At 41.8% G+C, this 23,200-nt stretch overlaps 4 protein-coding genes across 6 annotated transcripts; 2 read left to right on the top strand and 2 right to left on the bottom strand.

The window, feature by feature from the left end:
• Positions 1-123: 123 nt before the first annotated feature.
• On the bottom strand, positions 124-4,849 carry LOC134096004 (protein C19orf12 homolog). The gene is made up of 3 exons (XM_062549743.1): positions 4,661-4,849; positions 3,905-4,113; positions 124-886 (listed from the first exon to the last, which is right to left on the bottom strand). The coding sequence occupies exons 2-3, from the start codon at positions 4,062-4,064 to the stop codon at positions 621-623; spliced, it is 426 nt and encodes a 141-aa protein (XP_062405727.1). The 5' UTR covers positions 4,065-4,113; positions 4,661-4,849; the 3' UTR covers positions 124-620.
• A 329-nt stretch (positions 4,850-5,178) lies between these two features.
• On the top strand, positions 5,179-7,760 carry si:ch211-260e23.9 (uncharacterized protein LOC555795 homolog). 3 transcript variants are annotated; one of them, XM_062549742.1, is made up of 4 exons: positions 5,179-5,337; positions 6,489-6,664; positions 6,858-7,008; positions 7,539-7,760. In XM_062549742.1, exons 2-4 carry the CDS (start codon positions 6,526-6,528, stop codon positions 7,753-7,755), a joined length of 507 nt encoding a protein of 168 aa, XP_062405726.1. In that variant the 5' UTR covers positions 5,179-5,337; positions 6,489-6,525; the 3' UTR covers positions 7,756-7,760. The 3 variants fall into 3 exon arrangements, with proteins under 3 accessions (XP_062405726.1, XP_062405724.1, XP_062405725.1); XM_062549740.1 differs by having other exon boundaries at positions 5,180-5,337; positions 6,855-7,008; XM_062549741.1 differs by having other exon boundaries at positions 5,258-5,337; positions 6,455-6,664; positions 6,855-7,008.
• A 759-nt stretch (positions 7,761-8,519) lies between these two features.
• On the bottom strand, positions 8,520-15,285 carry zgc:162297 (uncharacterized protein LOC555865 homolog). The gene is made up of 6 exons (XM_062549739.1): positions 15,130-15,285; positions 14,960-15,042; positions 11,985-12,165; positions 11,629-11,779; positions 11,364-11,491; positions 8,520-8,726 (listed from the first exon to the last, which is right to left on the bottom strand). The coding sequence occupies exons 1-6, from the start codon at positions 15,200-15,202 to the stop codon at positions 8,536-8,538; spliced, it is 807 nt and encodes a 268-aa protein (XP_062405723.1). The 5' UTR covers positions 15,203-15,285; the 3' UTR covers positions 8,520-8,535.
• Positions 15,286-15,799: 514 nt separating this feature from the next.
• Positions 15,800-21,271, top strand: ccne1 (cyclin E1). Its single transcript, XM_062549738.1, has 12 exons — positions 15,800-16,136; positions 16,653-16,703; positions 16,860-16,944; positions 17,065-17,130; positions 17,498-17,661; positions 18,243-18,378; positions 18,689-18,835; positions 18,957-19,052; positions 19,164-19,295; positions 19,609-19,720; positions 20,134-20,291; positions 20,456-21,271. The coding sequence occupies exons 2-12, from the start codon at positions 16,690-16,692 to the stop codon at positions 20,570-20,572; spliced, it is 1,227 nt and encodes a 408-aa protein (XP_062405722.1). The 5' UTR covers positions 15,800-16,136; positions 16,653-16,689; the 3' UTR covers positions 20,573-21,271.
• The last annotated feature ends 1,929 nt before the right edge of the window (positions 21,272-23,200 follow it).

Here is a 23,200-nt window from a genome sequence, read left to right as displayed (position 1 = left end):
TGTCTCTAGCTTTCGGTAGGAATCATGACGAGCACAGGAGAGGATACCAACGATGGCACAGTGGAAGTGGCGATGGTTACCGTAATTCCCCATCCATTTATCAAAAAAATGAATCATGACTCATTTGTCTTCAGATATTGAATTTAATACACAATCCCAAATCTATATATTTTCAAACTAGAAGTATGTAAAATCCAAAACCCGTATCTGATAATTACAATACAAAAATTACAAAAACATATCCTTTCCAAGAATTGACTTTACTGCTATGTAAAGTAATATCAACATTGTCTTGAGGAGTGAGGCACTTGTTTTTTTTTTTTAATTTATGTGTTGTATGGTGCTTCACTAATAACATTCTAAGCCAAAGAGACAAGTCTCAGTTCCTTAGTTGCTACAATGACTCTTACATACACATGATGAGACACATGATGAATTATGAGCATGATTTGAAGAGAACATTAAATAGGCAGCAGGCATTTTGGTGGGGGAAAAAAAACAAAGTTCTGCATTGTCTTTGCCTTCTTAAAGCAGCTCATGAAAACTGTACTGTAAGCATCACATTTGTTCCAGTAAGTAGGTCAGTTGTGTTCACCCTCTCCTGCGCAGTCCTCTGATGGTCAGTCTCCGTACTGTACTTGAGCTTTCAGCTCATTGGTGGCAAAGCTGAGCAGCGCGGCTACTACCTGCTGCTGGAGCGTGGCGTTCCCCATGACCAGCGCGGTCAGCTGTGCCACGTCCGTCCAGTCCAACGAGCCAAGCACGGACATGATGTCAGAGTAGAGCTTCTGCTGCTGGTTGGGTGGCAGCTCCAAGAGTATTTGTGGGAGGGGCTTAAACTGCCCACTGGTCATCCAGCAACCGAGGAGTCCCCCCACGGCACCCCCTGTCAGGACAGAGTCACAGCATCAGCACACCGCTTTCAGACATGACGTCCGGACGATAGAGGCCCTGGCAATTGGGCCTGGATCTCACGTGGACTTGGGTGTTGAAACATGACCCTCACGCACAGACATGGTCTGGGTGAGTCTTGTTCATACCGGGGTAAAGATTCCCGGGTGGTTCAGGTGAGGAGGTTGACGCACAATAGGCTACGGCCATAGTATGGTGCACATATACTGTAGGTTCACCATGGGTCTTCGTCCTAGCATGTTTGTCACATTTCCAGTTGATTAGAACCTGTTAATTCTTGTCTTAACTGTAAATATTGGCATTTTCAACAAAGCACCTATTTTTTAGATTTTCTAGGGGTGCAAACAATTGTGAGCAACATGTTTTCATTTATTTATTTATGATATTTTCCTTTTTCTCCAAATACATTTGCTCTTCTTCAAGGTTGGATTTTCCCTCATTGTTTTCATTGTGAGATCACAATAAATCACCAAAAGATTGTTTTTAAATACCTGTATTTAGTCTGGAGGGTAGGTAGCAGCCTTCCTGTCTGCAAATAGTGCCGGCAATGATTGTCTAGTTACTCTATAAACCATCTCTGGTGAAAGTGAGTAGTGAATATGCGATGAACAAGAATAAATGGATGAATTTGATTATTAAGTCATAACCTTAAAAACTATGGTTAAAACAAGTGGACACAATCAGCTTCACACAACAAGTGTGCAAATTTACTTGTGATTCAAAGGCCCGTACACACCAGATATGATGCAAATTACGGTGCAAAAATGCATATTTGCATTCTATTTCGTGCTCACATCACGCAGGTTCACGCAATAAGCTATATAGCCTACTGACTTCTGAATGAATGATGGAAATGTAAGCCAAGACAGAAGGTAAAATTAAAATTAAAAAATCAAAATTATAGCCTTTGTTCATTCATGGGACCGTGGATTGGCTTGAGAGGTGCTGGGGAAATGAAAGCTAACAGTCATCCTTCCCATCCCATGCCTTGTGCATTATACTTTTGATATATTGGGCAGTCGTACCACTGACGGAACACATAGGAGTTGGTTGGACTCATCAGTGCACCCATTCACTCCACTACACAACACACGCACCCACCCGCCCACCCACCCACCCTTTGCCCTCACGTCAAAAGTCAAGTAATCTGTAGATAGAGAATGATAGCCTACCAGTTACAGTTTTTTGCAATCACTTTGCTACTATTTTCAGAACCTTGATGTAATTTTTCACAACTCTAGACACAAAACTCACAACCAATGATCAAAATGCAAATTTTTCAAAACTCTAACCCTTTTCTCAATTGCTTGGATACAATACACTTACAACAGATCATTTGTTCATTCAACAAAACTCACCTGTTCAATATGATACAACTTAACACTAAACTATACTATTTCAAAATGTGATTCACACATTACATTTCAAATGAGCGTCTATTCATTTCCTTACAATGATCTAACTATGAATTGATACAACTACTCAGCCTGTGTTACAACAAGTGATAACCGTTTCGAGTTTTGTGTCTAGAGTTTTGAAAAATGATATCAAGGTTCTGAAAAAAGTAGCAAAGTGATTGTAAAAAACTGTATTATCCTTCATTGAATAAATTAATGTCATATTTTTTCATGTACATCTGCAGTGTGAAGCTTTCTGTTCACGGCTTTAGTGATTATTTTTGGTTGAGTGTGAAATGACGGGATGGTGGAAAGAAGTGGGGAAAGCTGTCTGTGAGGAGTTTACACTCTTAAACACCTGGGAGAGTCTGCTGTAACATAAACTCTTTGTAACTTTGACATAGGCCCATTAATGAGACAAATCATGAGCAGCAAGATCACCCATTCTGTCAGCTTTTCCTGCTCGTTGTTCTACTTGACATCAGCGGAACCCTGCGAAATCATTACTTGATTGGTGAGGAGCTCTTTTTCGCATCACACAAAACTGTTCCGAAAGAATCCCAAAGAATTTTGTCATTGGTGTGTAGGCCTACAGACTGATTAGAATGAATGTGTTTAGCCTGCACAATTTTGTGCAAATATTTAGTCCGGAAAATTTGACTTGGTGTATATGGGCTTTTACCCTTTAGTGTTCAGACCTATGTTCTGTTCTCCCACATGACATCTAGACAGGGCAGGTAGAGTAAGGCCTGGGTGATATCTAGGTCAAATGACGCGGACAATACAACCCTCCCACATGTCCAAATTCGAATATGTCTGAAAGGGGCTTACAGTAGGCCTAAGGAACTGAAATGAATGGTAGCAAGAGAAGACTGTTGCAGTGTCATCTTTCATTTACTTTATTGTCTACCATACCCAATCATATACGCTGTTGTACTGGTGTGGAGAGAAGATTATATCTTTGAGCATTTAATTAGCTAAATAAACTTTATTTGTCCAAAACAGTATTTATGCAGTTAGTTATTTGCCAATTGCCCTTCAAATGTCATCCACCCAATTCCGTTTTTTTACAGTATGTTTAGACAACTCAAAAGCAGACACAGGAATCCGAAACCTCCCATCCATTTCACATTCGACTGGTGTTTATAAAACAAATCTATCAACCCTATCCTGTCCACAGTGCACTCACTGATCTGTTATAGCCTAGCTTCTATTTAGACATCATACCAGCCTTCTCCAGTTAGGGCTTAGCATTATATAGACATTCGGCATTATGAGATTCTATCTCCTAGAAGGTCATCTACACCCAGGACTTGAGACTTGAATTGTCATTGTTTGCCACCATCATGATGTGACGTTTTAGCCTGGAAAAATACGAACTCAGAAAGCTCACTAACAGCATTACAGCGCCATCTTGTGGACAAAACAGACACCAAGAGTTGCCAGTCAGTGGAGAAGCCTGTAGGCTACTTGAGCCAGGCAGTCTGCGGGCTTTTTTATATTGCATAGGTTATGTGTGCGTGCATTCCCACCATTTAAATAGTCAAGGTTAAAATAAATAAAAACGGTGGTAGAAAAATGCTTTCACACATTACCTACGGCAAGTCCAGGGGGGCCTCCAAGTAGTCCTCCGATGAAAGCAGTTCCCCCAGCAACAGCAGCACCTTTGCTCGAATTCTTCAGTGCAACTTTTATCTGCTGATTTCCTGATAGCTTACAGCATAGGCCCATAACATCGTCCATTCGGGAAGGCATAGTCACTTTCGTTGAAGGTTTTGATTGTCCAGACCTGCTGATGGTTATGCTGTCGAAATTAAACATAATTATTCCACACCACGCAGTTAATGTTAATAGGCCTAAATGGCCTAGGCCTACTAAAATAAAAATAATAATAATAAAAAAGACTGACTAAAGACAATGCTAATAGGGAGAACGATGCATTATGAAAGGGCGCTCTCTTTCTCACTTTCATTGGACTTTCACTTCAACACCCGATGCACAACGTAAACTGGAACTGTCAAAAAGTTTATTTAGAGTAGGCCTAGGCTTTACCCCTGCCAATGCACCAAAATGTCACTAGCTACAGTGACGATAAGTGAATTCTTCTCAACATGCCTCAACATACGCCTTCGAATGTTGAATGTATCGGCTACTCTGTAGTGTTACATAGTTTGTCAAATCTAGGCCTCGTGCTTAACAATTTTAAAGTAGGCTAGACTATTCCAGGTTCTGAGTCGGACGGTATGTTTAAAAGCAATCGCAGAAGCAGCATGTTGATTTTCACAGACCGTTGGAACATCGGCTCGCTATTTAGGCCTAATTCAAAGAATTAACGAATGACGCTAACTTACCGGTAAGTGATTGTTTCTCCGTATTTACAAGTTGAGGTTTCGATTTGGCGTGCATTAGGCTACATTCAGTTTCGAAACGCCATGATAACGCAATGATTTCTGGGAGTGAGTGTGTGTGAGTGTGTGTGTGTGTGTGTGTGTGTGTGTGTGTGTGTGTGTGTGTGTGTGTGTGTGTGTGTGTCAACTCTGCTGACTGCTTTGTACTTTCCCTGATTTCAGAGATCATGGCTCGCATGAGAGAAGCACATCCCACTGTTCTCGATTTCCATGCAATAGCCATTCACAGGCTATGCTACAGGCTACTCTCAGGCTACTCCCTAGCCTACTGCAGATTTTTTTGTTTTTTTCTCAACCAAACGGATGATGGTTACAGCTTAGGGAGGTTAGTTCACTGTTTCTACCTTATTAAGAGTAATATCTAGACTGTCTGTCTGAAAGGTCAACACCGGAAAGTCTGCCAGTGCGAAAACGTAAACAGGAACAGAATGTTATGTCGATAGGCTACATTTTGGAAGCCCCACCCATGGGGTGGGTTAAGTGACGTTCACCGAGCAGGGACGGGTCTTGTGATGGTAAACAAACCTGCATATGAGAACATTTCAACATAGCATTTAAGGAGCAAGACATCAGTAGGCTACTCGTCATTTCAGCAAGAATTGTTATCAAGATTTCAACAGGTAACTAATAACTATAACATTTTATGTTCAAGAACTGCCCGTTGAAAGATTTTATACAGACTGTTGTAGGTTCGTGAATTTTCCAGTGTCCTTTGTTCTTTTCTATTGTTGCTTGTCCGCGACAACATACTTGTAACTTCAATTTGTTGGCATTACAGCAGCCTACCTTTCGTTTAACTTAGAACAATCTAGCTAAATCTACAATTGAAATGCACAACCTTTACACAGTTTGTATATTAACCAGTGATAAGCTGTATACGGCTAAGTAGGCCTACGTATTTGTTGTATGCGCCGTCAATAAGATACAGCCTTTGCAATACATACGGGTAAACAGTTTAAATAAGGTCGTCAGACTGTTACAGCTGATCAGCCCTTCCTGTTCAAGTGGCTTGCCAAAAGTTGACTCGTGTTACAGTACAGTTGGTGATGTTGACTTCCCGTGCCAAGGCGTAAATAGCTTTCCTTAGGCCTACATAGTTTTCTCTATTTACATCTTTGTCTATCATTAGGGACAAATAGAGAAGACATATAGACAAGTGTTGTTATATTGCAATTGGAGAGGAGTTGTAGGCTATCAAACAACCAAACGAAAAACTGATAGTGCCATGCATTCTTGCTGATGTTGCATGCAAACTGTCATGTAGGCCTACCTCGAGCTTAGTGTCTGTCTCAATAGAGTAGGCTGTAGTCTGTTGGCTGTTTTTGGAGACTGCTTTCCATTTTTGGGTAAAACACAACAGAGTTGATAACTGAGTGAACACTGTTTTTCCATTACTCCCATGTATCCTTTATTCATATTCTGATTATGATTCAAATGGTGTGTGTTTAAGAATATTATGAAAATCTGTTCTAAATTTGGAGAGGAATTTGAGTGGCTGATTAAAATAAACTGGGGTAAAGGATACCAAGTCAAAGGCCAGTCAGCTTACCTGCCAAGAGCCATAACCAGACATGAGACGAGATGTGCGTGCTACTTTTCCCTCATGATTATGCAATGATTTTTCCAATGGGACATGTTTCTTTCCATTTGTAATTTCCACATGCCTATCTTAAGGGTAATCAGGGTCATGCAGTTCAGACTCAAAACAACATGAAAAAAACTTTCTCAAACCTGTAGATGGCAGCGTAATTCACCGTTGTGGTAATTGCAGAGTTCCATCAAAGGGGGCACTCAGGAACGTCTCCACAATGATCGGAAAGTTGCTCTCCCATATCCTTGGCAACATGGAGGAGGATGCCATCATAGGAGTCAACAGTGCTCAGAATGACAATGGCGAGGATCTTCTGGAGTATGATGACGGTGAATGGATTATAATCAACATTCATGGTGAGTCAAACAGCGTGTTGATGTCTTCACATGCTCCAAACATTGTGTATTAATTAAGATGTAATAATTTCAATGTAAAAACAGTTATATCAACTAAAAAAATCTATAAGATTAGACACAGCTTGTGTTTTATCCTTTTTGCTATAAGTAGCTACTATATTGCTTTACTAAATGTAACACCGTCTTTTAGAAGGCCAATCTCTGTCCTCTGCTGATGTTGACCCTCTGGAGAACCTTCTGATTGAACACCCAAGCATGTCTGTGTACAAGATGGTGTCACCAAGAACAGAGGAAGAGGAAGATGAAGAGCTCTCATCGGATGAAGATGAAGAGGGTTCTCCCAGGTAAACAGAGAGCTACACCTCTTATGGATTTTCCAGCAGTGTTTTAGTTTATCTTCATATTACATATTGTCATGACCGGAGTGCCATATTCAATAGTTGTGCTCTGGATGCCACAAGTCTTGTGTATAGCCAATATACTGTACATTGGAGTCTAGAGTGACAACACTATGCAGAGGACACTAGATAAAAGCCTGCTGGTGTGGTGACAAAATGTACTGTATTTCAATTTTATGATCTGCCGATGTTGTGCCGTAAAGCCGGTCTTACATTTTTATAGCATTTTGTGTCTGTATAATGAATAGTCTAGACAGAAAGAGACAGCTGGGAGAAAGTTGTTGTTGAGCTGAGTAAGACAGGTGTGTCCGTGCCACGAAACGTCTTTGATCCAGATCTGGAATGAGAGCGCTAGACCAGACCACACGTAAAACAGCTCTGCATGCCTAATGCAAGTGCTGAGGCTATTTTCAGCGTCACGTTTTCGGATAGATAAGCCTCGGGGATTTTCTGTAATAATGTGACTATCTCTGTAGGCCTGTGCCCTTTAAACGCCACCTGTCGTGGAGGCTTGCTGGGTGGGGGAGTCCCCTGCCATGCAGTACCATCCAGTGTGGCAAGACCCAAATGGACCGCAGAAAGCTGTCCCGCAACGCCCTCCAGAGGCAGAACCTTGCAAGGATTCGCTTCTCACCATCTGACCGTCGCTACGGCTTCTTCAAGCAGCCCTGCCAACGCCTTTACAACTACTGAGCTCTCCCTGAGGCGCTCCTATCTACAACCACCGACATCCTGACCTTTGAGCCCCAACATGACGCTGACCGCCTCCATATGATGTGTTTCTGATCTTTTGTGATGCATGTAGTGATTTATATGTTGTGTAACAACAACAATACATTGTGTCAATAGTAGAAGTTTTGTGTGGCATTCTTGCAAAACTCTGCTGTACAATACTGATTCATTCTGATACTGTAATTTATAGCCGAATATACTAGTTGACCTCACCTTTTCTTCGAATTGAAATCGAAATGTACTTTTTGTATTGTGTGTATTTTGGTTACAGACATTTCATTTGACAGTGACATATTGTTTGGAACAGTTTATTGATACCTTCATTCGTAATGTGTCAAAAACAAAAATAACTTAATTATCTGCAAGTACATTTATTCTTTTTGCGGGTAGTAGAATAGTTACCTCTGAAACCACTGATACTATGTAGGGTTTGAGTGTACAAAATGCATTTCACTTCAGCTAAATTGTTGTGTGTTGTCTGAAATGTTTGCTACTTTTGTTGCGAAAATTTTGTAAATATTTGTGAAAGTCGTTTTGTATTACTGAGTATATATATTTGATAAAACACCCTTCTGAAAAAAAAAGTAAATATCTTTTCATAAACTTGTTTTGATTTTTTTTTAACTTGAACCCATGAGAATACAGCATGATTTGCTATGAATGGAGGCATGTTTTACAGATGTATCTAATAAAAATAGCCACAGAGATACAAGGCCACTGAACGGAATACTGTACACTGCTTTACTTCCGGAGTTCATTCACCTTTCCCATGAACCGTTTCACCCTCTCTGGGTCCACTGCATTGGCCCAATAGCCTCCTCTTTTGAAATGGGAGCCAATAATCATAGCGTTTGCATCGAGGTAGTGCTGCACATTGTCTTCAGTCACCCCTGAGCCTATCAGCACAGGGGTTCTCACAGCCTGTGCAACCTCTGAAAAGAAACCAAAACAACAACATAGTTACGAATGTCTGATTGACAGCGATCATTACAGTCTAGTACTACGAGGCATTCTGGGCAGGCTCAGCACGTGCGGCCCGCTTGCTTCCAGTTAAATTGAGTTCTACTGGCAACTCCGTCCCCCAGCTGACCACAGAACCACTCTAATGGAGCAGCACCAAGGGGGTGACAGGCAGCCTTCCAAAACTAGGCAGCAGGGCTGGGCCTCTTCTCCATGCCTGTGTGTTTACAGCCTCGCATGCTCACCAGCCATCTGGAAGCAGGATTTAAAAATAGCCGGCAATGTTGGTGTCTATATTAGCTCGAGCAGACCCTGCAGAAGGAATAGACAGAGAGCGGGACGTGTGCCCATGGCTGGCCCTCTCTGGGACCAGACTGTACAGCATCTTATCTCCCCAGGCAGGGTTGCTCTTTATAAGGTCAGTGGGCCAGCTTCATGGACACGTCGTTGGGCACTTAGGAGCAAAACTGTAATCTAAAGTTCTGCTCCAAAAGGCACAAATAAGTAAACAGATAGCATATGGAGTTAGCATGAGGAACTGAACAGCACAAGTACATTTGGACATCCCGAGGTTTGGTTTCATCAGCTGCGGAAAAAGTGACAATGTCTGCACAAGAGTGGACATGCAGGAGGCTGGGAGTGGTTTGCAGTATTAGAGTGTCAGTGGTTGTCGACACAGAAGAAGGATTGCATTCCTAATCAATGAGGCTATTTGTGTGTCACTGTATGCTTAAGTGAATGAAAGGTGGACCGGGAACGAGTGAAAGAACCTGCTGACTGACCTACAAAATAACCAATGACAGCTCACTGTTTATAGGCAGCAAATTTGAAATAGAATTTTAGTGATCAGACATGACCTGCATTATAAACAAGCACACGCCTGTGCTGGATTGAAACTCTCATCCCCAGACATACTGTAGGAGGGCGCCATGCTAGCAAGGAGGTTGAAACCCATAGATGGAAGAGTTTGTCGTAGCATGTCACATAAGATGTCAGAGTGAGGTTTACTCAACATGCAGGGCTGTACCAGCTGGCTACCATTACATACAGTATGCCTAGACTGTCAGTAACTGCATTTCTAAAAAGAAAGTTGGGACGCTGTGTAAAATGTACATAAAAACGGAGCATGATCGCTCAAATCCATATCTATTTCCAAAGAAGGACATAGAAAACATATAAAATGTTGAAACAAATGTGTTCTTATCTTATAAAAAATATACACTAATGTTAAATGGACTGCTAGAAATACATCTAAAAATGTTGGGACGAGGAAAACAAAAGGCTGGAAAAGTTGCATCCTGCTTAAGAAAACACAGGGAGAAACATTTCACGACTAATTAGGTTACCTGGCAACATCATTGGGTATAACATGAGTAGCTCAAAGAGGCAGAGTTCCTCAAAAGTAAAGATGTGAAGTTATTCATGACTGAAATCCTGTGTGGTCAAATAATTAAACAATATACAAATAATGCAGATGATGCATTGATTCTGTGATGGAAAACATACTGTAGGCTAAGGAACAGTTCCAATAACCTTTTTCTATAATCAGTTTGATGCTGCACCCACAAATAGTGGTTAAAACTCTACCATGCAAGCAAAGAAAAAAAAAACACATTTTGACATGATCCAGGAAATGCCGCCATCTTATCTGAGCCCAAGTTATTTTATGGACTGAGGCAAAGTGGAAAACTGTCCTGTGGTTAGACAAATCAAAATGTGAAATTCTTTTTGGATACCAAGGACTCCACATCTAATCCTCCAGGCTGAAGAGGAGAGGGACCATACAATTTGTTGTCAATGCATAGTTCAAAAGCCAGCATCTCTGATAGTATGGGGTTGCATTAGTGCCTATGGTTTGGGCAGCTAGCACATCTGGAAAGGCCCAATCAATGCTGAATGATATATACAGGTTTCAACATAATGCTGCCATCTTTTTCATGGAAGACCTGAATTAATTCGGGAAAACAATGCCAAACTACTCTCTGCACATATTGCAATAACATGGTTCCATATTAGAAGAATTAAAGTATTAATATGGCCTGTCGGCAATCAAGACCTGTCACATGGTACTGGCGCTGGTTATCTGGTGCTGCACGTACTAAGCTGTACAACTGCAATTCTCCTGGAGCACCAGATATAACCGGCTGGGCCTATATGTAGCCTATACATTTAATAATTGTGGATTCAGTGTTTACTAACTAATTACATGGATGAACTTAACCCAAGGCACTAGACTGTTATTCTGTTAGCAATGCGTTTCAAAACTGTCCAAGTACTAAATGTCACCTGATCTCTCAGGGCCAGGCACATTAATCACAAAGAGAATGTCCCTACCCCACCCCTGGCAGTCTGCAGGGCTAACATAGTCACTGGTGACATACAGAACACACAGAGGCAGGGTTGCATGTGAACTGTAAATAGCAGCCAGAAAACAAACTGCCATCTAGAAAATAGACTGACATCCAGTTAGTTAACCCTAATTAGGAGTGACAGAAATATGGCAAACCTAAAATTACTCCTCATAGAATAGAATAGAATAAATAACAGCAATTCTCACCACCATTTGGTGTAATAAATGAACCATACTGGGTATAACAACACAGACTCACCTCTGAGTTCAACAGGATCAGCCTGAACCCCGGTGGCTGTTCCTGTAATGACCAGCCCATCAGAGAGGAAGAACTCTGCAGCTCTGGCTGTCTCAGCAATTCCCACATCAGCCGTTATGGAATGGGAGCTGAAACACAATTGGTCTTACCCTTGCTGTTTGATGGCATGCCATTTCTGCTATTTTCCTACATGTTAAACATCTCTATGGTCTCATCCTTAACCTGTTTTTGATACTTTGTCTTGTGGTTCTCTTCTCAGATTTACCTGTGCTTCTTCTTAATATCGGTGAAGATCTGTACATGTTGTGCTCCTATTTTCTTGCGGTATCGCAAAAGATCTCCAGCACATGCATTCAGCAGACCCTCATCAGCAACATGTGAAAATACAAATCCTTCCGCTCGGATAAAATCCAGACCTTGGTTAAAGACAAGTAATTTGCATCAGTTATACACTGTAGGCCACAAATGCTGTAGCAAAGAAATAGCAAAACAGGGTTTTGCATTCAGCAGAACCTGTACTGTTCATCCTTGTTACAAATAATTGTTTTTCTGTTAGTTGCATGAGGAGCCATCAGCTATGTTGTTAAAAACTTTGAAGAAATGAGGCCTCTCTGTAGTCACCTGAAGCAAGTGCTATAGCCAGTGCAACTTGATTGGCAGCAGACAAGACCTGGACTCCAAGTGGCATGGATGGACAGAGACGCCTAGCTTCAGCACAGACTGCTGTCATACTGGCACAGATCTCTGGTCCAACATCAAATGTGTATGGAATGTCGTGCATGTTCTCAATTATCAATCCATCCTGCAAATGAAGTGCACAGATACATTAACTATAGGCTTGCCTCAATAGGCCTATAAACATCCAATGGCTAACAGGATATGTTACATTAACATTATTAACATTACATAGAACATTATTTCATATCACACAATTTGTTTTATCATGAATTGAGGGTCTGTAGTAGCCTGGTCCTACCAAATCCTTGTACATATTTCATAATGTACAGAGAGTCTGGCCTCTTTCCATTGCCAAGCTTTAACTTCCTTGAATGCAGGTACTCTGTTAAAGTTTAAAACTATTGGATCTGCCCAAAGCCCTCTGGATTGGCCATAAGCAATCACTAATGTTTGGTCTTTAGTGCGCATATTTGGTTTGAGAAAACCTGCAAATACCCACACGACTGAAGACTGCAGACTGAAGGGAAATGAAAATTGAGTGGAGGTCCATGAAACTGGATGGGTGAAGGATGGGCCAAGAACGAATCTACCATTTTAACATGGATCCGAACCACAGGATGGATACACCATTTTTTTTCATTAACGCTGTGATATCAAAGTGAAGGTCAGTGCTCTCTGTGCCTCTCCTAGATTATTATGTCGCACCACCTTTACATTGTCAATCTGATCATCATTTACAACACAGTTTAACCCTAGCCTCTCTATAATAGTTAACACATTTCTATTTTTCAGGGAACTTTATCATTGAACTTCTTTCAGTGTAAAGTTGCTTACTAAGCTATAAGTTGCTTGCAAAGCTATAGCTTCTCCAACACTGAATATAACTCTCCAAATAATGTAATTAATAATATATCTGGACCAGTTTTACAGACAGACCATCACAACAGGCTTTAATGCCTGCCATGGAGAAGCCAAATATGCTTGGAAAACAGTGATGCTTGCTGTTCTTAACATAAATTTACTTAGCCAAATGAATTGCATTCTCTATCTGCTACATAATGTCTCAGTCAGTAATTGTAAAGGACTTATATCAATATTTCAGAAAGAAAGAGGCTAGTGGACCACTGTCAGTACACTGGGGGCAGATTTTGTGTAGTTTTATGGTTTTCCTTAATATTCACAAAGATAATTTAAAGGTGATGTTGGTCCAACAGTGGACCAGAAAGTGACACCAGCAAGGCACTGTGGTCCAATATGTTCTGCCAATGCGAATTTGCTTACAGTAGGCCGAAAGGATGCACCCAAAGGCAATATAGATTCCTCCATGATGTCAAAAACTGACATGACACCATTCATGTATAGGCTACATTAAGCCTATGATAATTCCAAGAACACTGAGATAGTAATTGTCTTGCCTGTCATGTTACATTTTGAACCATATGAGCAGCATGAATCCAAAGCACCTTAAAATACGTGTGATTCTTGGCAAATTGACCCATAGCCTATAGGCCTACTGTATCCCAGTATAGCCTGCAGAATAAATGTATGTTCTGCCCGTCATAGCAATGTTATAGCATATTTTCTTGGCAAATTGTGGTCTTGCCAATGGCCTTATTTTGTAGAGGCCTACGTCTCCAGAACTTCAACTTTCGTCTACTAAGACTCGGATTTAATTTGCTCTTTGTGCACAAGTAAATTATTCTAAGTGGGAATCTTTTAAGGCATATTTCCAGAGCTGCCAACTTTTCAAAAAACCTTGGAGTGAGATTCTGTCGGGGGTGACAAAAACTTTGTTCTGCACGCGTCACGATACCAAAATTATTGTTTCGATCCGGATACTAAGTCAAGAGCTGTGATTTCGATCCTTTTTCGATACTTTTTTAAAAACTATTTTAGTGTATTTGGTGATTTAATCATCAGTAACATAATATTGAATATATTGTGTGATCATTCACACCAGTGGCCATAAGATTCTGCTCGACCCTCCACACACACACACAGAAAATGATAGTCATATGTTTTCTATATCATATATTTTGGAATTCTTATAACTGTACATATTTTGTTGATAATGTTTAGTATTTTACAATCTGCATAATTATTAGTAGCTAAACAAATTAGTCATTTGTATGCTGATTTCAAGACTATTACACTTACATAGGCCTATTATATTTTTAAAAGGTGTTAGGCATAGGTCTAATTGAGTTTGCATTAGTGGTGTGTGTAATTGAGTGCCTGTCGCTTTAAGAAAACGTGAGGTGGCTTTCTATCTGACGGTTTTACGCGAGTGAAATAAAAGATGCATGACAAGGATATGTGGATGCAATTAATTTTGCCTTCTATGTCATTAGATAAAATACATGTTCAAAACACTAACAAGTTGAAGAAAATCTTTCAGGGATCATATAAGAGATGAGTGTCTTGCAATGTTCCTTTATGATTTTAGTGAGCACTATGATTTAGCTCTCTCCATTTATCCACACGTTCCCGCAAACAAAACAGTGCAATGTCTAAAGTTAACATGTAGGCTAGGGAATCAAGTTCATCCACACAAACTGATTTCTTTCAAGATGTTAAGTTTAAGAGAGTGAATTCTTAATTAATTATAGGCCTATGATTTGTGACATTGTCAACATAGTTCTCTGACCAGATTGAGATTTTCTCCCGTGGGTCTCTCCTTCTGTCGCAAACTTGGATGTCTATGCAACGAATAGGGTTAGTCTACTGTAGGCTACAGTGGCGCTTCTTAGCCGTTGGGGAGTTTTAAAAGGAACGAACTAGTCTCAGCCCAAAATCAGATTTTGTTTTGCGTGAGAAAATGGATGTATGGCGTGAGTGCGTGTGTAAACAAGCAAAATCGTGTGTCACACGCCGAAAGCGTGAGAGTTGGCAGCTCTGTATTTCACAATAGCTCTTACAAGTCCGGCTCTTTGGTAAATTTCCACCTCACGACAGGCCTCTTCGGTTATCTCCGGCAAGGTTGCAGTGTTCAAGGGGGTGCCTGTTGAGAAAAGCATGCAGAGTGGAAATTGTCCTATAATCATGATCCACGGATTGGCAGATTATTATCTAAATTAATATGCCTAACCTGGAAGAGCCCGGACGTGAATCATCCCAATGACCACTGATTTCATCCTCCCAAACAGATTGACAAACTTCATTTTAAACTGTCGACGAAAAATGAAGATAGGCTATCCCTATTTTGAAAGCGGTCACATGACAGGGCAAAGTTTGTTTGGGAGGCACTGGGCCTATTTGTTATCTAAGCCTATTCTGTGCAGTCATTCCCATTTCACCCAGTCCTGATCTAAAGCTATATATAAAAACGACATGAAACCACCTAAATGTGTGTTTAAGGACCTATTAAAATTCAGAGATTCCTCCTCCTGCTGTTGCCTGTCGTCATCAGCAAAGGATTTGCATAAATGGGGAGCACCCATTTAACGTCAAAAAATGACCTACATAACGTTTTTGACGATATGACATTCTTAACGGTCTAAAGTACTAGTTGCCACGTTATGGTTTTCATCAAAATTATGTACACAGCATAAGATTTCGATGTTTTATCAAGAAAACATTCCTTTTGTTTACTTCTATGTTCCACTAGCCACGCGGTGCAGAAAACAGTTCCGGATTCCTGGTGCCGCCCTCCCTCCGTCAGCTCCGTTATCACGCCTCTTTTTTTGCCGGCAAAAGTAGAGGAAAATGTTCACATCAAATTGTATCCATGACACTATTTATTGATGTGTTATGTTGTATTTACTTGAACAGTAGCTGATTTGCATACATTTGTGTTATAGTTTATAGCGAATTGTAATGCTAATTTGTCTCAGTGAATCTTCTTTCAGAGGTTTTTAAATCACCCGCCCTGACGGCCCCTTTTTGTATGGCTGCGTAGACTGGAGCAGTTTATAAGATGAGGCGCAAACTTCTCGCGCCAGCTCAGAACAAGTAAGCTACTGAGCGAATTGGGTCTGGGCTGTGTGGTATTAACAAAGGCCACAAATCTACCGATAATGTTGTTCTAAGACATTTCCCCATATTTTTACACGATAATTCACATCTTGGACTACTTCGCGGGAGCATCTTTTTGAGGTAAGAATCATTGGCTACTCTTTTGAGCCACCCTCGTCCGGTCAAGTGTTGAAACGTTAAGTCTTTTCGTGTTTCTGTAAATCTATGGTTGCAGTAATCATTGTTAACAAAGTACTGTTATAGCTGAATGTGTGGTGAAATGTTGAATGAGGGATGATTTTGGTAATGGAAGAATCTTTATTGGCTCGGCCATTTTCTGACTCTCCTGGGTTTAGCAACAGCTAAGGGGAAGTTGTCCAAGTTTTTCAAAACTTGGCTATCATTTTAAACAATCTAGCTTGTCCGATATTAAAATATACAACCTCAACCACCTAGAGGCTTGTATTTGGGTCTTTTGTCCCTATATTTCAAACACTTTCCCACCTTTAACATTGTGTCTCTTTCCACTTCCCCGCGCCTAGAGCATTGCGTCTGTGCGTAACTTTGTGCTTTGTGAATGATGATGTGGTGGGGGTTGGGAAACGTATGTTTTTAAATATACGGAATTAAAACTCAATCATTGTGTTGTTTTCGCAGGCTCTCTTTATTCCAGAGTAACACGTGTGGGAATATAATGCCAAGAAAAGGGTACGTTTCGGTTTCGTCCATTTTGATAAAGATCTGCAGGAGTTGCAGCTGTGATCTTAACTTCTAGCCAGTTGGCTAGTAGGCTAATAACCTTACATCCACGATGGTGTACATTTCCACTTATTGTATGTAAATATGTTTTGTTACAAATAATAGGCAAACGACGGAGGCAAATCTCGCAGTTGATGTCCCCAAGGTGAATGCAACGCGATCACGAAAAAGGAAGGCAGATGTTGCCATTGTAAGTATGGCCTTGTAGCATGGGGCACTTGTGTTGGTTGCATGTTATAGCTAGGACTCTTGATAACACAACATAACTACATTTCTGTAATTGACACTATATTATACTCCTATTTGTCAGCACTTGCAAGATCCAGATGATGAAGAAGTGGTGGAAATGACCAAAAAGAAACAATGTGGAGCTCAGGTGAGGGGGGGGTTGTGGTACCATAGTTCTAAGGGTGAACTTCCAGTAGAACATGGCTCTTGGTGCTGTGCGTTTCAGTGTTTTGTCCTACCTCACCAAATATATTTAGTGTATGTGTAGTGGCAGACTGTGTTTCATCCACTGAATATAGGTGTACCAACAATAGGATTTGGCAGCACAGACGTGCATCTAGCTTCATTGATGCTATGCATCAGTTTGTAGACTTTCAAAGACTTCATTGAGACTCTTTCCAGGTGCTACCTTGTCTCCTTTGGACTGGCTCAGAGGCCTATGCCAACAGCAGGTGTTTGTCTTTTATCTAGTAGGGTGTCCTGCATATCTTTCTCATCCCTCTTTTCCTGCTCAGGCGTGCTGGAATCCTGACGTGCCTCTCACAGATCCTTGCAAGCGGATCCCCACGCCTGACGAAGTCGAGGAACCGGTTACTGCTAACGATGTGGGATTTGCAGACTACCATTTTCGAAATATTCTTGTCACTCCCACAAGACCTTCCCCACTCCCTAACCTTTGGTGAGTTGTATGTGATTGAATGGCTACTATATGGTAGCCTGGGTGTTCCCATCCTGCCTTGCGCGGTGATTTCAATCACGCAGCTAAGGCAGTCTGGAAACTAACACCCACATTTCCGCCTGATGTTGGCGACCAACCACAGAACAGGGGAGAAAGCAAGACCATGATGAGCTATGCACAGACGCATTTGATAGTCATCCTGATAAAATGCCCAATGAACGGATCTGGGCTTTTTTTCAAATGAACGTCTGGTTGCCAGACCACGTCTCATTTAAGAAGTGGTAGGCGCTAGCCAGGCTAACTATATGGCCTACCTGTCTAATCCTGATGCAAAATAAAATCATGTGGGTTTTGGGTCGCATGTTTTGTGATCTATCCTTCCTGGACAGGACTTGTATTTGAAATGCCAGTATGTCCATGTTTGGGTCTACTCTAGGCAATACAATTTTTATCAACAAAAAATGGTGAATCATTTGAGCTTTCTCGAGGCATTTGCCTAGTCATGTACTATGCTGCTTATAAGAAATTGATGTGTTGCTATAGGTATACATACAAATACATGTATTACTTTTGATTTGCAGCTGGGGCAGCAAAGATGTTGTCTGGAACAACCTTTTGAAGAAAGATGAAGCCTACACACATGATACTCGTGTCATGGAAAGACATCCAAACCTTCAGCCTAAAATGAGAGCCATACTTCTGGATTGGCTGATGGAGGTACGTATTAAAGTTAATAAAATCAAGTAGTAAGGAAAAGCACAGTGACGTTTGAACTTCATTATACTCATTTTCCCAACCTGAAAGTGTCGGATGGGATCATTTTCTCGTGGCTAGTCCATCTTGAACTACTAAGCATTTTGTAGATGTGGGCAGATATTATGTTAACATGGTGAAATGGCAGACTTCCTTTTAATATTGTCCGTTCAATGGAAAACCTGTATGTTAAATGTCATGATGGGGTTTTAATGGGTCTTCATCTAGTCTTCATGACATTAAGCATTTTTTTTGTAACGGTCTTCATTCACAGGTGTCTGAAGTATATAAGCTGCACAGGGAAGCATTTTATCTGGCCCAGAACTACTTTGACCGTTTCATGGCCACACAGACCAACGTGTTGAAAAACACACTGCAACTCATCGGAATCTCCTGTCTCTTCATTGCTGCCAAAATGGAGGTTAGCTGTGCTTACACGAATAGCCTCCAGCATTAACAGACAAACACTTTGCCCTTTAAAGAATGTGATTGAGTTAAAGTGATTGGCTGTGACCTCATGCCAAACCTATATGATCTGGCAGGAAATCTACCCTCCCAAGCTGCACCAGTTTGCCTATGTTACTGATGGAGCCTGTATGGAGGAAGAGATGTTGTCCATGGAGATCATCATTATGAAGGTAAATAAGTTGGACTGACTTGAACAGTTTTTGTTGGGTTGTAGCTTCTTGGCTGGTTATTTTTTGCAGTTAGGTGTTATACTCATGTCTCCTGTTCTGCCATTCAAACAGGAGCTTAACTGGAGTTTGAGTCCCGTGTCTCCAGTGTCCTGGTTGAGCGTATATATGCAGGTGGCCTACCTGAAAACAGAGGAAGTCCTCCTTCCCCAGTACCCAGAGACTACATTTGTCCAGATTACAGAGGTATGTTTACATTTGACTTCCCCATGCTTTTAAGTCTGAACACCGACGCTTTTCAGTAACAAAATCACATTGCTGTGCTTGATGCAGCACTGATAATGGGTCAGGCAAGGGAGTGGTTAAGCGTTTTAATTCTGTTGTAATATTTGAGGTTTTGTTTTCAGTGGCCTTGTGTGGGAAGTTATTTTCACAAACGCACACACGTGCGTGCATGCATGCATGCATACCAGATGCATACAGACATGCATAGATTACAGCTTTGTCTGATTTGCGATGTTTAATCAGAATATGTTTTGTTTTCTCTTCCCCTTGCCAGTTGTTGGACCTGTGCACATTGGACATTAGAAGTCTGGAGTTCTCTAGTGGTCTGCTTGCTGCCTCGGCCCTATTTCATTTCTCTTCGCTGGAACTTGTGGAGAAAGTTTCAGGTGCGTAATGCTGTTACGCAGTTAAAGGAGAGATCCAGCGAGATTTCACATCTCAGATCTGTTTATCAAGGTCCCTGAGTACTGTTGGGACAGGAGGGAAAAAGTGCTACACTGGGGGCATGTTCATGGGAAGCTCATGGATATGCCCCCAGAGTGTAGCGCTGTAGCTTTCTCGCTGCGTTTTCTGTTGGCTGTAGCAATTCAAGCTAGGGAGGGAAAATCGATTGTTTTTGTGGCTATCGTTCATACAGTGACCTCAAGAAATGGAGAGCTATGTATAAACTTGCTGGATTTCTCCTTTTAATAGTGACACAGACCTTCATTATATTTTTTACTGGTGTTTCTAAGCAAGTGTTGCTGTTTTACACCGATTAGATATATTTTGTGCTCATCTTGATCCTGTTGTCCTGTAGGGCTTGCGTGGAGTGACTTGGAGAAATGTGTTAGATGGATGGTGCCCTTTGCCATGTCCATCAGAGAAGTAGGCAGCTCTGGTCTCAAGACCTTCAAAGGGGTCTCTCCTGAAGACATGCACAACATTCAGACTCATGCACCCTACCTGGAATGGCTGGTAAGTGCCCTGCTCTTTGTCCACCCAAATGTCACGTGCAGTGTTATCCAGCTGCTAATGTAATGTATTTGGTTTCAGAGCACCGACAATAGCTCTGACTCTTTAGCATGGTTTTGATTCTTGACGCGGCCCCCGTCTTGACTGTTGTGTTCCCCGCGGTTTAGGGCCAAGTGTACGCGTATCAGGTGGTGGACGTGGAGCGCAGCCAGAGCTCACCTGTTCCCTCAGGAATGCTCACACCTCCGCCCAGCAGCGAGAAGCCTGACGCTGTGGCGCCCTGAACCCTCCCAACTCGGCCCATGGTGAACCGAACCATGGATTGGCAACGGGAGAGCCGCCTGGACGAGGCACACCCAGCAAACACGCAAACACAACTCACAGATTACCTGAAACGTGCACAAGACTTTTTTTATTTTATAAGTCGGTATCTATTTTTTAAACAGACTTGAATTGACTCCTTTTGGGGGTTGTGTTTTATATTGAGTTGTCAATTGATTTCTGTTTTAATGGAAATTTTAAGATTGAATATATGGTGAAAAAGGACGCGTACTCCAAGCTGTACCTCCTGCCGAAACCCCCCCCTCAGAGCTGTTACAGGCTCTGACTGCTGCTAAAGAGGGTAGGATACGGACAGATGGAAAGATGAACGCAGAAGACCCTGCCCAGATTTGGCTGGATGCGTTTGGGCGAGTCGTACGGCCCATGCTGCCTCAATGCCGTTTTGGACTCTGAAGATATTACTGGCAGGTTGCTGGTGGGACTAAGTGAACCAGCTGCCAAACCAGACCAGAGGAAAAGCCACCTTTAGAAGCTCAGACTGTGGACTCTTATTTAAGAATGACTCGATGGGGAGGACTCTCCTGCGAGTCTGAATTTACCAAAATGAACATTTTATTTCGGTTCTTTTAAAAATGAGATGCTGCTACTTTTCAGTCATGTTTTTAAATAAAGGCTCTGTCTCAGACAGCATTTATGTTTTACACCAGCATGTGTGATCTCTTGTTCTCAAGGTTTCATTAAAGATGCTCACACCGGAGGTGTTTAAGCTAGTTCCCTCGTATGTCCAGAAAATTTAATGTGCCATATTTACTGACTTAATTGTCATATTCATTTTAAGAGTGTGTTTACTGTGGAGTGATTCTGCTTTATTGAACGATGTTTCTAAACCGTTAAAAGGAAAAATTCTGGAACAATATAAGCCTGTCTTCTCAACTTGATATGTACAAGTTCCATTTGCTCTAACTAATATAGCAGTCATTTGTAAAATAATTCCCTTCTAAATAATCTAGCTTTACACATGTATATATTTAGAACAACCTATAATATTAGGTCCTGTTTGGTGTTGGGCCAAATGGAGATGTTTGCAGGAAGTTAGTTGTCTCAATGTGTGTCACAAAATGGTGTATTTGCACTGCAGGGCCTGTAATGGCTGTCTCAGACAGTGCCCTCTGCTTGCGGTCCTGTGGTGTGTGTGTGTGTCTGATGAACATGGGACGGTGATCCACTAGATGTCAGTGTGATGCTGTGTCTGTCAAATCTGTTCACAGAGCAGGAAGGCAGGATTGAGGTGTGTTGGGGACTGTGATTTCCACAACAGATGCTGCTGAGACAAGGGTAATTCATTACATTATACACTAGCTAGTGCTCTGGTGGCTCAGCCTGGCACGATCTCGCTCACAGTCTGAGCTGACAGGAGATACCACAAGCCATTCTTATTATTCCAATATGCTTAAACTATGTCCTGACAAAGACATTCAAGCCACTTACTCCTTTCATTTTCCACCCGAATAATTACTGTAGGGCTAATTGTTGCTTGGATGTAGCTTCAGCCATTCAAATGGTATAATACCAAATATTTGGAGCACCCCCCACCTTTGGTGTTAATTAGAGTTGACCAGATTGTTTCATCACCAACACTCAGAAATGGTTCTTGATGGAAAAGGCCACTGAGTACAATTCTCCTGTGTGCCGCTGCCAGTACCTCACGCCCTGTGCCACCATGGATGTGTTGCTTTATTTTGGGCAGGAAGTGGGTCAGCATGCAGGCACTCAAGGCCACTCGTGCCTACTCTGTGTTTAACATTTCAGAGAAAGCAGCACGCCTCTTTCGAAGAGTGATTTGTCGGTCAGTGTGGGGGAGGGGCTCGGGCTACACTCTCCCCAGACAGACCCTGGGGGCAGAGGGTCCTCAGGCAGGCAGGCAGGCACGCAGGCAGGCAGCAGCGCAACAGCTGTTATGCGCTCAATGGCTCCTTTTGTTCTCCTCCCCCCTCGCACAGACGCTGGTGGCAGCAGCAGGTGCCCATTGGACGAGGGCCCAGCCTGCACCGCCAGAAGTCACACCTAGTCAGGGGGCCAATGCTCAGCAACTGCCACTCAGAGCCACTGAAAATGGGGCTCCCGTACCACAGTCACGGGCTACACGGAGGGCACTCAGCCTACTGTGCCTGTGGCTTTATTACAAATTAACCTAATGATACTGACCAGTACAGATTCCAATGTCAAGTACTTTTGTATCTGCACTGATTTAGCATAGAAAAGGCCTCACACAATCACTTTACACGACACTTTTTAATTGGACCTGTTAATATAGGAACTGTGGCAATCTGATAACAAGAGCTATATTTGGTGAAGCCAAAGCCAAGTGCTGGCATGGAGCAGAAATGATATGGAGCATAACAACTATTAGTGCAGGTCAATTGATAGCTGTTGATGATTATTTTGTTTTTGCTTTCAGGCAGTGTTGAGTAAAAACCATGCCTGTTTGTAAGGGTCAGTGTATGTTAAATATGTTAATCTGTCATTAGCTGCATACATTGACCAATAATGTACAATGCTCAGGAACTGCCACTCAGAGCCAGTGATCATGGGGCTTCCGTAGCACGCAGGGAAAAGGTGCCTCTCATTTA

Source organism: Sardina pilchardus, chromosome 11 (assembly GCF_963854185.1).
Source record: "Sardina pilchardus chromosome 11, fSarPil1.1, whole genome shotgun sequence".
NCBI classification, from domain to species: Eukaryota; Metazoa; Chordata; class Actinopteri; order Clupeiformes; family Clupeidae; genus Sardina; species Sardina pilchardus.
This window is presented reverse-complemented; position numbering and strand designations above follow the sequence as displayed.